This window comes from Schistocerca piceifrons, chromosome 2, assembly GCF_021461385.2.
Source record: "Schistocerca piceifrons isolate TAMUIC-IGC-003096 chromosome 2, iqSchPice1.1, whole genome shotgun sequence".
Lineage (NCBI taxonomy): Eukaryota > Metazoa > Arthropoda > Insecta > Orthoptera > Acrididae > Schistocerca > Schistocerca piceifrons.
In genome coordinates this window covers 436,229,668-436,243,957 of record NC_060139.1, presented here as the reverse complement: position 1 = coordinate 436,243,957, position 14,290 = coordinate 436,229,668, and the positions used below count along the sequence as shown (strand labels likewise).

Here is a 14,290-nt window from a genome sequence, read left to right as displayed (position 1 = left end):
TTTACAGACACTCATTTGAACGCGACGGAAATTGTCAGTTTGAAAGAAATTGCTTAATATAGATTTTTTTTCTTCAGCGTATAAATTCTCGCTTTTTCTTTACTCCGATGATTGATTCGAAATAACGAGGACACTCGGCAGTGATCTGTAATTTTTACAGCAAAATAGTGGATTTTTTCCCAGTTTTATTCAGGGTGAACATGTATGGGGGTATATAGCTTGACCTCTGAATGTAATCGACGGTGGTGCACTATATAGGAAGTCGCAAAATAATAAGATCGAATTGTACCCTGCAGTCGAGTGTAATAACTATACAGACTTTTCTCTTAAAAGTAAAAGAACATGGACTGTGCCTTTTTTTGTAGAAAGAGGACTTTTATATCGTCGCAGTTATGTTTTCCTTTTTAATAGATATTTGATTGTAAGAGATACGTTGATTTTAAATAAAAGTGTTCTCCATCGCAGGCCTAGTGTAGGTGTAGGGGGCATGCCTATTCTGTGTGCAACGTCGCTGACGCAGCTGCGACCTGACCAGGGAGGCAGCACGTTTGTTTAGTTGACTATATATGCTATTGTGTTGGCGAAGGGCCGTCATCTCAAGGCAGTCAGCGACCATGGTGAGCTCGTACCACGCCTTGCAGGCTGAGGCATAATATGCTCCCAGATATGGCGGAGTCTGTGGTCGTTTTAGGCAGAGGGCTTCCTGTTTTCCAAGTTGTTGTTGTTACAGAGGGGGGCCAGTCTTTCCGAGATTAACAGACTACAAGAAGCGTCTTGTTCTGTCTTTTGTCTATCTGTGACTGATTTACGCAGACTGGAGATAGTATATCAAGGCCCCCAGATGGCTCTCTTTGTGGGCCACCAGCAGCAAGATAGAACAGGCCTCTAACGTACAGTGAAAAGAAGGAGGGAGGGAAGGGGAGGGAGGTAAGACTGTCTGCAAGTCGAATAGTTTATGAGCACACATCGATAAGAACGCACATCCAACTACCGCCCTCTCTGCAATCTTTTTGGACGACAATTTCCCCCAGTACAGGTGTTGCATTATGACATGTTTATTGCAAGTGCTGGTTCTTTTCATGACAATTTCGAAATGTTATTAGAACAGTTATGCATTTTTTCTATTAGTCGTGGTAGTGTGTAATGATTCAATTGCCTGTGCTGCAGGATGATGGTCAAGCCGGCGTCTGTAGCGAACTCTAATGTCAAACAACGATAGATACAGTCTTCAGCTTTATGCTTACAGGTAATACTCTTATTAAACTTCTCTCTGTCCAAAACCAACATCTTGTCAGTTGAATATATTTACCACAAAGAAAAGATAGTACCTTACACTCCTGCATTTGCCCACCAACTTGTAGGTGAAGGTTGGAGTCTGAGTGTGTCTGCCACTAGTTTCGAGGGGTTTTCTAAAATTTTTTCTGAGTAGTATATCACCAATTGTATGGCATTGTCAGTTTTTGAGCTGTATTGCGATTTTAGGCAGCCCTTGTGTACCAATATACATATACTTCTGTAATTAGGGCTGACCTTTAGAGATTAATTACATAATTAGGACCGATCTGTACTTCAGTTTCCCAACCAAAATAAATAAGTACACTATCCTAACCTTCCTCTCCTGCATCCAGGCATTTTCCATGTGTTGGGGGAGTGCACTTTGGTTTCCTATCAGGAAGGACAAATGTTTATGTCCCAGAAAGGGCACTACCATTTCTTATTTCCCACCAATTCCCGGGTGGGGGGTGGGGGGGGGGTGAGGTTTGATGTCTGTACAGCTCTGGGGCAAAGAAATTCCCACCAAAGTTTGAAATTTCCGCCAAAACTCGAAATTCCCATCAATATGGTAGGTATTGGAGAGGGAGGGGGAGGGGTGGGGAGGGGAAGGCTGCAGGGACTCATCTGCAAGCTGAGGAAGACACATAATGTCATTTTGGAGTGGGGGTGTTCGTGGTTGGGGTAATTAATTGAGCAATTTAATTAATTTGTATATCAATTTGATATCAAAAGTGGGCTCATGGCGCCATCTCCCTACTACTCACGCATTCTGTTCAACAGTATCTTGACGCCTATTAGTGGACATTAATATGGAGTTGGGCCACCCTTCGCCGTTATCATAGCCTGATCTCTACTGAGGATGCTTTTAATTAGGTGTCTGAAAGTCTGTGGAGGAATGTCATCATCCCATCCTTCCTCAGGAGCCGAAAACAGAGACGTAGTGATGTTGGATGCTGGAGGGAAGTCGACATTCTGAATCATCCCAAAGGTATTCCACTGGATCCAGCTCTGAACTCTGGGCAAGCTAGAGCATTTCAGAAATGTTACTGTCAACAAACCTTTCCCTCACAGATGCTGTTTCATGACAGGATGCATTGTTATGCTGATAAAGTCATCGTCTCTGAACTGTTCAGCAACACAAAACTGTAAAATGAGTTGATAATCCTCCCCATTTACAGTCTGCTGAAGCACAATAAATGGACCACACCCTAACTACGGAAAACACCGCTGTACCATAGCACCATCTCCTCTGTACTTCACTGTTGGCTGCCGCAGGTAACATTCCCAAACTTTCACCAAACCCAAACCCTTCCTTTTCGACTGGCACAGGATATAGCGTGTTTCGTTAGATTAGATTACATTTACTTTCATTCCAATTGATGCGTAGTGAGGAGGTCCTCCAGGATGTGGAACATGTCAGAAAAACAACAAAACATGACAAATATTTACAACTAAAACAAATAAGCTAATGTACCATTCCACAGGTCCCAAGTGGAATGATCGTCATTTTTTAATGAACACTAAGAGTCATTTTACAAATACTAATGCACTGAATTTAAAATAAAAAAGTTTTTTATTTATTTATAAGGTAATAAACAAGTAATACAACTACTGTAATACTTATTTACAATGAACACATTACTGCACTGAAATGGTGCAGAACTTAGATTATACTTACACACACACACACACACACACACACACACACACACACACACAGACACACAAATTTTCAATGAACACATTACTGCACTGAAATTGTGCAGAAGTTATGTTGTACTTATATACAAATCAGTTGGTTTTACTAAGAAATTCATCAATGGAGTAGAAGGAGTTGGCCACCAATAAATCCTTTACGCTTCTCTTAAACTGAATTTAATTGGTTGTTAAGCTTTTTATGGCTGCTGGCAAGTTATTGAAATTGCGTGTTCCTGAATAATGCACACCTTTTTGCACAAGACTAAGTGACTTTAAATCCTTGTGAAGATTATTCTTATTTCTAGTATTGATTCCATGAATTGCGCTGTTGGTTTGAAAAAGTGATATATTTTTAATGACAAATTTCATTAAGGAATAAATATATTGGGAAGCAGTAGTTAGTATCCCTACTTCCCTAAACAGGCTTCTGCAGGATGTTCTTGAGTTCACACCACATATAACTCTTACTGCACGTTTTTGTGCCCGGAAAACTTTAGCTTGGCTTGATGAATTACCCCAAAAAATAATCCCATATGACATTATGGAATGAAAGTAAGCATAGTATGCCAGCTTTTTCATTTTTATATCCCCTATGTCTGACAAAATTCGCATTGCAAACAGAGATTTGTTAAGGCGCTTCAGCAGTTCTGTGGTGTGCTCCTCCCAGTTGAATTTATTATCAAGCTGTAATCCCAAGAATTTAACACTGTCCACTTCTTCTATCTTCTTGTCATCGTATGTTAGACATATACTCTTGGGACACCCCTTACAAGTTCTGAACTGCATGTAGTGTGTTTTTTCAAAGTTTAGTGACAAAGAATTGGCTAGGAACCAGTGATTAATGTCCACAAATATTTTATTGGCTGATCTTTCTAAGACTACACTTGATTTGCTATTTATTGCAATGTTTGTATCATCGGCAAACAAAACAAACTTGGCATCTGGTAATGTTACTGATGAAAGGTCATTGATATACACAAGAAAAAGTAAGGGCCCCAAAATGGAACCTTGTGGGACCCCACATGTAATTAGTTCCCAGTTGGATGATGCCTGATAGCTTGATACATGTCTCTTTCCTAATAACACCCTTTGTTTCCTGCCAGAGATATAAGATTTGAACCATTTTGCAGTATTTCATTTGGAATACATTTCACATAAATTTTCTCAGCATGTTATAGTCTTAGGTGGAGATTTCAATTTACCAGATATAGACTGGGACACTCAGATGTTTAGGACAGGTGGTAGGGACAGAGCATCGAGTGACATTATACTGAGTGCACTATCCGAAAATTACCTCGAGCAATTAAACGGAGAACCGACTCATGGAGATAACATCTTGGACCTACTGATAACAAACAGACCCGAACTTTTCGACTCTGTATGTACAGAACAGGGAATCAGTGATCATAAGGCCGTTGCAGCATCCCTGAATATGAAAGTTAATAGGAATATAAAAAAAGGGAGGAAGGTTTATCTGTTTAGCAAGAGTAATAGAAGGCAGATTTCAGACTACCTAACAGATCAAAACGAAAATTTCTGTTCCGACACTGACAATGTTGAGTGTTTATGGAAAAAGTTCAAGGCAATCGTAAAATGCGTTTTAGACAGGTACGTGCCGAGTAAAACTGTGAGGGACGGGAAAAACCCACCGTGGTACAACAACAAAGTTGGGAAACTACTGCGAAAGCAAAGAGAGCTCCACTCCAAGTTAAACGCAGCCAAAACCTCTCAGACAAACAGAAGCTAAACGATGTCAAAGTTATTGTAAGGAGGGCTATGCGTGAAGCATTCAGTGAATTCGAAAGTAAAATTCTATGTACCGACTTGACAGAAAATCCTAGGAAGTTCTGGTCTTACGTTAAATCAGTAACTGGCTCGAAACAGCATATCCAGACACTACGGGATGATGATGGCATTGAAACAGAGGATGACACGCGTAAAGCTGAAATACTAAACACTTTTTTCCAAAGCTGTTTCACAGAGGAAGACCGCACTGCAGTTCCTTCTCTAAATCCTCGCGCAAACGAAAAAATGGCTGACATCGAAATAAGTGTCCTAGGAATAGAAAAGCAACTGGAATCACTCAATAGAGGAAAGTCCACTGGACCTGACGGGATACCAATTCGATTCTACACAGAGTACACGAAAGAACTTTCCCCCCTTCTAACAGCCGTGTACCGCAAGTCTCTAGAGGAACGGAGGGTTCCAAATGATTGGAAAAGAGCACAGATAGTCCCAGTCTTCAAGAAGGGTCGTCGAGCAGATGCGCAAAACTATAGACCTATATCTCTGACGTCGATCTGTTGTAGAATTTTAGAACATGTTTTTTGCTCGAGTATCATGTCGTTTTTGGAGACCCAGAATCTACTATGTAGGAATCAACATGGATTCCGGAAACAGCGATCGTGTGAGACCCAACTCGCTTTATTTGTTCATGAGACCCAGAAAATATTAGATACAGGCTCCCAGGTAGATGCTATTTTTCTTGACTTCCGGAAGGCGTTCGATACAGTTCCGCACTGTCGCCTGATAAACAAAGTAAGAGCCTACGGAATATCAGACCAGCTGTGTGGCTGGATTGAAGAGTTTTTAGCAAACAGAACACAGCATGTTGTTATCAATGGAGAGACGTCTACAGACGTTAAAGTAACCTCTGGCGTGCCACAGGGGAGTGTTATGGGACCATTGCTTTTCACAATATATATAAATGACCTAGTAGATAGTGTCGGAAGTTCCATGCGGCTTTTCGCGGATGATGCTGTAGTATACAGAGAAGTTGCAGCATTAGAAAATTGTAGCGAAATGCAGGAAGATCTGCAGCGGATAGGCACTTGGTGCAGGGAGTGGCAACTGACCCTTAACATAGACAAATGTAATGTATTGCGAATACATAGAAAGAAGGATCCTTTATTGTATGATTATATGATAGCGGAACAAACACTGGCAGCAGTTACTTCTGTAAAATATCTGGGAGTATGCGTGCGGAACGATTTGAAGTGGAATGATCATATAAAATTAATTGTTGGTAAGGTGGGTACCAGGTTGAGATTCATTGGGAGAGTGCTTAGAAAATGTAGTCCATCAACAAAGGAGGTGGCTTACAAAACACTCGTTCGACCTATACTTGAGTATTGCTCATCAGTGTGGGACCCGTACCAGATCGGTCTGACGGAGGAGATAGAGAAGATCCAAAGAAGAGCGGCGCGTTTCGTCACAGGGTTATTTGGTATCCGTGATAGCGTTACGGAGATGTTTAATAAACTCAAGTGGCAGACTCTGCAAGAGAGGCGCTCTGCATCGCGGTGTAGCTTGCTCGCCAGATTTCGAGAGGGTGCGTTTCTGGATGAGGTATCGAATATATTGCTTCCCCCTACTTATGCCTCCCGAGGAGATCACGAATGTAAAATTAGAGAAATTAGAGCGCGCACGGAGGCTTTCAGACAGTCGTTCTTCCCGCGAACCATACGCGACTGGAACAGGAAAAGGAGGTAATGACAGTGGCACGTAAAGTGCCCTCCGCCACACACCGTTGGGTGGCTTGCGGAGTATAAATGTAGATGTAGATGTAGATTTCCTGTTACACTATAATATTCTAGTTTACTTAAAAGGATATTGTGATTTACACAGTCAAATGCCTTTGACAGATCACAAAATATACCAGTTGCCTGCAATTTTTTGTCTAATGAATTTAAGCACATTTTCACTGTAAGTGTAGATAGCCTTCTCAATATGAGAACCTTTTAGAAATGCAAACTGTGACTTTGACAGTATGTTATTTGAGATAAGATGGTTATAAAGACGACTGTACATTACTTTTTCGAAAATTTTTGAGAATGCTGGCAACAGTGAAATTGGGCCGAAATTTGATGCTATTTCTCTATCTCCCTTCTTAAACAGTGGCTTAACTTCAGCATATTTCAGCCATTCAGGAAATATTCCACTGATAAACGACTGGTTACACAGATAGCTTAATATGTTACTTAGCTCAGAATCACATTCTTTAATTAACTTTGTTGATATTTCATCATACCCACTAGATGTTTTTGATTTTAAAGATTTTATGATGGACATTATTTCTGTTGGGGTAGTGAGGGTCAAATTCATATTATGGAAGTTACTTGAAATGTCTGGTCTAAGGTAATCCATAGCAGCATCGACCGAACCTGACAACCCCATCTTTTCAGTAACAGTTATAAAATGTTTGTTAAAAAGTTCTGCAACACTATACACATCTGTCACCAATGTATCATTTACTCTTAATGCTATTTGTTCCTCTTCATGTCTGGTTCTACCGGTCTCCTCCTTCACTATATCCCATATTGTCTTTATTTTGTTATCTGATATGACTATCTTTTCCTTGTAATATATTTGCTTTGACATCCGTATTACAGTCTTTAATATTTTGCAGTATTTCTTATAATGTGCTATAGCATCAACATTGGAAATGTTTCGGATTGACAGATACAGTTTTCTTTTTGTTTTACAAGATACCCCTATTCCTCGAGTAATCCATGGCTTCTTTGTAGACTTTGCTCTAACCTTGGTAAGTTTTGGGGGAAAGCAGTGTTCGAATAAGGTAAGCACTTTATTAGCAAAAATGTTATATTTTTCATTCATGCCATGAGCACTGTAAACATCAGTCCAGTGAATGTCTCTGAGGAGTGTCCTAAAATAATCAATTTTTGGCTTACTGATTACCCTCTTGAGCTCAGATTTAACAGATTTTATATCTTGTTCAGTATTAACATTTAACCGAAGGAACTGCATGTCATGGTCTGAGAGGCTATTGACTATTGGTTTTGTAATATAATTTTGTTCATTGGACTTTTCTATAAAGATATTATCAATGGCTGTTTGTGAGTAAGTGGCTATCCTAGTGGGGAACTTTACAGTGGGAATTAAGTTGAATGATAGTGTTACTAATTCAAATAAGTTCTTATTGGGAGGGTCTTTAAGGAAATCTACATTGAAATCACCAGCAACGACTATTTCTTTGTTTTTGGTTGTTAAATGGGCCAGTACAGCTTCAAGGTGGTTTACAAACAGATTAAAGTTACCTGCAGGTGCTCGATATATACTTAATATTATGAAGGATTTTTTGTGAAATTTTAATTCTGTTGCACATGCTTCCATATGCTGTTCTAGGAAAATTTATTAATGTCTATGTTCTTAAATTCATGAATGAATATTTATGAATGTCTATGTTCTTCATCACTCCAAATCATTCGTTTCCAGTGATTCATTCTCGTGGTGTCGCTCTTTACACACCCTCAAGCATCGCTTAGCATTGACTACAAAAATGTGTGGCTTATGAGGAGGTGCTTGACCTTTGTACCCCATTCTTCTTAACTCCCTAAGCACAGTCATTGTGCTAACTGGACTGCGGGTAGCACTCTGGAACTCACGTCTGATGCCTTCAGCTGATCCCATGCGATTTTCTACAACAATCATCCCCAACGCTCGATGGCCCCCATCTTTCAGTACGTGACGTCTGCTTCGTTTTGGTTTAGTTGCGGTATTTCCTTTGCGTTTCCACTTCACAATCACATTACCAGCGGTGGACGTGGGCAGCTTTAGAAGGGTTTAAATGCCACTGATGGGTTTCATATTCGGCTGAGTCTTCCGAATAACACAGATACAATAAAGTCGGAGTTTACCTTGCCTCTAATGCGTTTCGGCGATAAGAACAGCTCTCTCTATTAAAGAAATCGTGCGTATCACGGCTGCAGTATGAGATTCAAACATGTCTTGGGTAGTGATTAAAGAAGAGAAGGAACCTCTAGGGTCTTAAGCAGCAACGAGTACGTTACTTGAGGGCACAAAAATGTTCAATGAACATCAAGCGCCTTACCCTCTAGTACATCAGAATTTAAGAGGCAGGTGATGAAAAATCTCGTAAAATCTTTTTGGTCACATAGTAAATTCCCCAATGTAAATGATTAAGAGTAGATAACCATCGTGTTAGAGGAATGTCACATTAGTCCACATGCTAAATTGTAACTTCAGGAAAACTGACGTGTCTCAAGTAATTTATAGCTTATTACGTCAAGGTGTAAGATTTATTAATTAATTTAACAGCACATGTCGTGATTTATAACAGCAGAAGCACTCTACTTATACTGTTTTAAATGTAAATAACTGTGTACATGTTTCTGTTAAGCGTCGTTTTGCTTGCGTGATTATGATTATACCCGTAAAATATAACTCGCTCCATGTTCTGAAGATTATTTGCCATCAACGGCAATTGTACAATAATAAAATATATCAAAAATTAAAACCCCTACCCTCTTCGGCAATGACCATTGGACAGTAGGCCTAAGGGTTGTAATTTTTACGAATTCTACAGCAAATGACTCCGTAGAGCCTTCGTCAGTGGTGACGCTTTTAATTGCAGTTGTTGGTTAGCTCCCCTCAAGATTCAGATGGGATTCGTACCTAACATCCGCACACTTTATCGAATATCTCTATCATGTAGCCTCTTACCATTTCTTTTATCGAGAAAATGTTCATCAGAATAATTTCGCAGGGGTAAGCACTAAGCACTCCGTCTTCAGGCCACAAGTGGCCCATCGGAGCCATCCGACCGCCGTGTCATCCTCAATGAGGATGCGGGTAGGAAAGACGTGTGATCAGTACACCGCTCTCCCGGTCGTTATGATGGTTTTCTTTGACCGAAGCCGCTACTATTCGCTCGAGTAGATGCCGCGAAAAATGGCAACGACGCATGACGGCCCGGATGGTCACCCATCCAAGTGCCGGCCACGCCCGACAGAGTTTAACTTCGGCGATCTGACGGGAACCGGTGTATCCACTGCAGCAGAGCCGTTGCCTCGCAGGAGTAAGGATGGAAGGAAATTTAGAATTTAACGTTGTGTCGTAATACGTAAAGGCAGTACACTAGCTGGGAAGGCGTATGGATGGGGAATGGAACTTTAAATAGCCACTTCAGCATTATCGTTTCGTGTGGGGAAACCTATATCTACATACATGCCCTACAAGCGACTGTATGGCGTATCGCGGGAGGTACCTTTTACCAGTATTCATTTCGGCTCTTGCCGCCCTTAAGCGAAGTGTATGTTTGCAGCAGTAGAATCGTTATGCAGTCAGCAACAAGTGTTGGTTCTCTGTTTTCTCTACAGTGTTTCGCGAAAAGAACGTCGTCTTCACTCCGCGAATTACCATTTCAGTTTATGAGGCATCCGCATAATATTCGCATGTTGGTCGAACGGATTGGTAACAAGTGTAGCAGCACAGCTGTGAATTGCTTCGATGTCTTGTTTTAATTCGACCTGATGAGGGTCGCAAACACTTGAGTAGTACTCAAGAACGTGTCGCACTAGTGTTCTATACGGGGTCTCCTTTATAGATGAGCTACACTCTCCTAGAATACTCCCAATGCACCGAAATCGACCATTCGCCTTCCTTGCTACCGCCCTTATGTGCTTTTTCCGTGCCTATGTGCCTTGTCATATTAAGCCTAAATATTTAATAGAAGTGACTATGTGAAACAGTACACCACCAACACTGTATTCAAACATTACAGGAAACATTACAGGACTTTTTTCCCACTCATGTGCATTACCTTACATTTTTCTACATTTAGATCAAGTTACTATTCAGCAGATCAAGTAGAAATTCTAAGTCCTACTGTATCCTTCTGCAGTCAGTCAACAACTGTATCTTCCCATATACTACGCACAGTGTCACAAGTGAAAAATCAGAAATTTCTGCTCACCCTACACGTTAAATCGTTAATGTATATAAAGATCTGGAGCGTCTTATCACACTTCCCCGAGGTAGTCCTGAAGATACTCTTGTTTCTGATGAACCATCACCTTCAAGGACAGCATACTGGATTCCTTCACTGAAAAAGGCTTCGAGCCACTCCCATATTTGGGAACATACTCTGTGCGCTCGGACCCTCGTTAATCGTTGGAAACACAAAGCAGGAAGGTCATACAGGCATTTGAGTCCCTCTCTTGCTAAACAGGAGTCCAGTTCTGTAACTACAGCATAAATTTGCCCTGTAGATTCAGGAAACCTGCAGAAAACGTGTATTTGGATGACCAAACGGGAATCTGAATTCCTATCAAAGTGTCGATATATTCTCAGAAAAACGCAATAGTCAGACTGACTGAACATGTGGAAATATATATTTTCAGAAATGGCATGTTTACGTTATATGCAAACGATTTTATTTAAGAAACATGTTTTCATGCGACGTTCCGAACACGGAGACACAAAAGATTATTTTTGCAGTCAATCTGTAGCCTCCACAAGAGTGACGCTTTCAGCAGGTGAGATTGCTCCAGAAGTGACGGCGATCGGCCCACAGATGTTGCTCCAGGCTGAGCTGCCGGCTGATGCGAAGGAAGTTCTGCGAAGTGGCGTCGTAAGGCAGCCACGAGGTGGCTACGCCGCCATCCCCCTCGTCGGCTCGGGGGGTCGGGTCTCTGTGGAGAAGAACTCGTCTCAGGCGACGCCTCTGGAAGCGACAGACTGAAATTTTTGGACTATCAGGGTTTGCATTAAAAGTAATGATTCACATTGTTTTCTGACGCGACGTACGTCACAGCGTGTTCGCTTCAGGCGGGTTCGACAAATGGGGATATCACTTTCAAAACGAACGTGGCGTGATTCACCCACGAGCTTAAATGTGGTAAGTATTACTTTTATAGTGTAACCTTGTCTATATGCTCGATGGAAAAATAGCTGATGACGATCGTGTACAGTCGCTGCTGAAAGTGCATTCCTGCCACGCTGAAGCCACTCAAAACAACACCAAACAATCCGACATGCTGCCACCTCATGCTTGCTGTGTTAAACTGAACAACAGCACCAGTACCTAATAACGAAATACACCAACGTACCTAAGTATATGTGTACCTGCCAACGTTCCATTTATCTCAGTGTAGTTTCTAAAATCCTGGAAAGGAACTCTGAAATTATAATTAATAGAATAAGCATAGAATAAGCATATTATTGTTTTCTTTTATCTTTGGTTATGATGCAAACAATTCGCAGTAAGTAATTATCAGTGATAACTGCCATCATTTTAGCCATTCTCCAAAACAGATGCAGTTTGTGGAAATAAAAACGATTGTAGTGTAACTGAACTGCGTTTTTGCAGCTGGCATAACTATTCAGTATATTTTTATTGATTTTAAGCACCCATTAGAGTTTTGTTTAGAATTAACAAACGCAATTCATGAACATTGGCTTCCTAAGCTAAATGGTACAATAAATTCATCACTACACAACAACTTCGCTAAGTACGCTACACAAAATTCATCGCAGTTACTAAAGCAGATACACTCCTTAGCGCAAACAAATTGAAATAAAATGTTGCGCAGTTTGAGGAAACGGAAAGATCAGTCGAAGGCCCTTACGAACTGTTTCTAAACGATATGTTTGGAGAGGGAAACAATACTATTCGAATATACTAACTACTTAGTCACAAATTTATAAAACTCTACGAGCCCAAATTAAGAATCGAACAGGCAAACATCGACATGGTAAGTTCCTTGACTGGAAAGAAAGTGAAACAAAGCCTTCTGAGAAACGTAACCGGAAGTACAACAGGATTAATAAAAGGAATGTCATAGCGTACAGGATTTAGTCAGGCACTCTCAACGAAGAGATCGTGATTCGATGACCGCAAAAAAGATAGTTAAGGCCTTTCACAGCAATTCGCGAACCTAGTAACTTCGGGAAAAACCCACAAGAACATCCAAGACAGAGGTATCAATATCCATGTATTCGGACGAAGATGACTTCAAGCTCCAAATAATCTTACTTAAAAGCTACAGAATTCTGGTAGTACAACACATAAGTTTCAACTGAAGAAAAAGAAGATTAGGGTTTTAAGACCACCTCAACGTAGGAAGGAGCAATGGAAATTTTCAAGGAGCAAATACAGGAATTTTGAGACAGGGAAACTGTATCCAAAGATTAAAAATTGTGATGATGCATCCTAACTTAAGAAAGGCAGCATGAAAAACTGCTGCAGGGGATTCTTCCAGCTGTGAATGAGAGATAAAATCCTCTTGTCTGGCATCCTGGGAAAATTAAGAGTCTCAAACGACCATCAAATAAGTGGATATTAAGAGGAAAATCACTCAACAGCCAAAAGATGCACAAAATCAAGGTGATCGTCCAATACAGTATGCTCTGGTTCGAATAGTATATTTCGTTTTTATGGGTTTTAAAGATGTGTACGCCTCTAAAGTCAACAGTTTGGCCTACAGCTAGATTGATAGTGGACACCACTCATAAAATTGCTTAATTCGTTTCTCTGAAGAATTTAAACAAAAGAATCCCATCTTTCCATCACAGACGAATATATATATATATATATATATATATATATATATATATATATATATATATATTATGACATGTCCATTCTATTAATGACAATTTCTGGACTGTTTCCCTTGGTATGACTTTCAGACAAATTGAACATTGGAGTGGCTGACTGTTACTGGGGTAGTTTAGTGCTTTTCATCAGCAGCCGGTACAGGGCCAGTGTACTGGGGATGAGCAACTCACGGCCCGCACACTGCACACTGCACATAGGAGATGCATAGGCGTCCACTGTTGTGCATACAGAGTGTCACAGGATGAATGGACGTATTCAGGGATACGACAGGAACAATCATTCTAAGCAATACAAAGTCCCTCAAACACAGGCTCTAAAATCGGTTCTACATCTTTGATGCTGTGAAATAAGTCTCTTCTACTGCAGTCTCTTTGCTTTCCTTATGTACAGCTTTTTCCAAAAATTGTCACGCAGTCTGTTTATTATTCCAACGTGCATAGCCCACTAGTAAATTAAGTCAAATCTCTAACGCTGCAAGAAAACTGCCATCAGTAATAACAGCTGCCAATGAATGCATCTCTAATTAACTTTGCACCTCATTTCCTCTTGATACTTTAAGGAGTCTTGTAATTATGACAGCCTTGAGGTTTTAAGCTGGTTGTTAATAGACAAGATTTACTTTAAGGAATGACACAAATTGTAAGGATGTTTTCTGCTAAAAACCAGTCCTGGGCAGATAAAGTGCAAGGGAGAGCGGTTTGCTGGCCCAGCACAGCAGGGGCATGGAATGAGGATGGACAGCATGCCATAAATTTTCATTGTGTGAGAGATGAAATGAGTGCTTTTTAGCAGAGATAAAAATCTGAAAGACTAGAGGGAACACGAGCCTACAAAGCAAGGGAAGATCTGTTAAGCCCAGATGAGCAAACCGGAACGTTTGTTCAAATTTTAGTAGCAGGTTCTCAAGTTTTCTCAAATTAACTACTTTGGTAGCAG

General features: G+C 40.6%; 1 protein-coding gene across 1 annotated transcript in view; it reads right to left on the bottom strand.

The window, feature by feature from the left end:
* Window positions 1-11,145: 11,145 nt before the first annotated feature.
* LOC124775452 (juvenile hormone esterase-like) overlaps window positions 11,146-14,290 on the bottom strand; it is a 188,368-nt gene continuing 185,223 nt past the window's right edge. Inside the window, exon 11 of the mRNA XM_047250284.1 lies at window positions 11,146-11,426. Within this exon, the coding sequence (XP_047106240.1) occupies window positions 11,264-11,426 (163 nt within the window). The 3' untranslated portion in view covers window positions 11,146-11,263. The remainder of the gene's footprint in view (window positions 11,427-14,290) is intronic.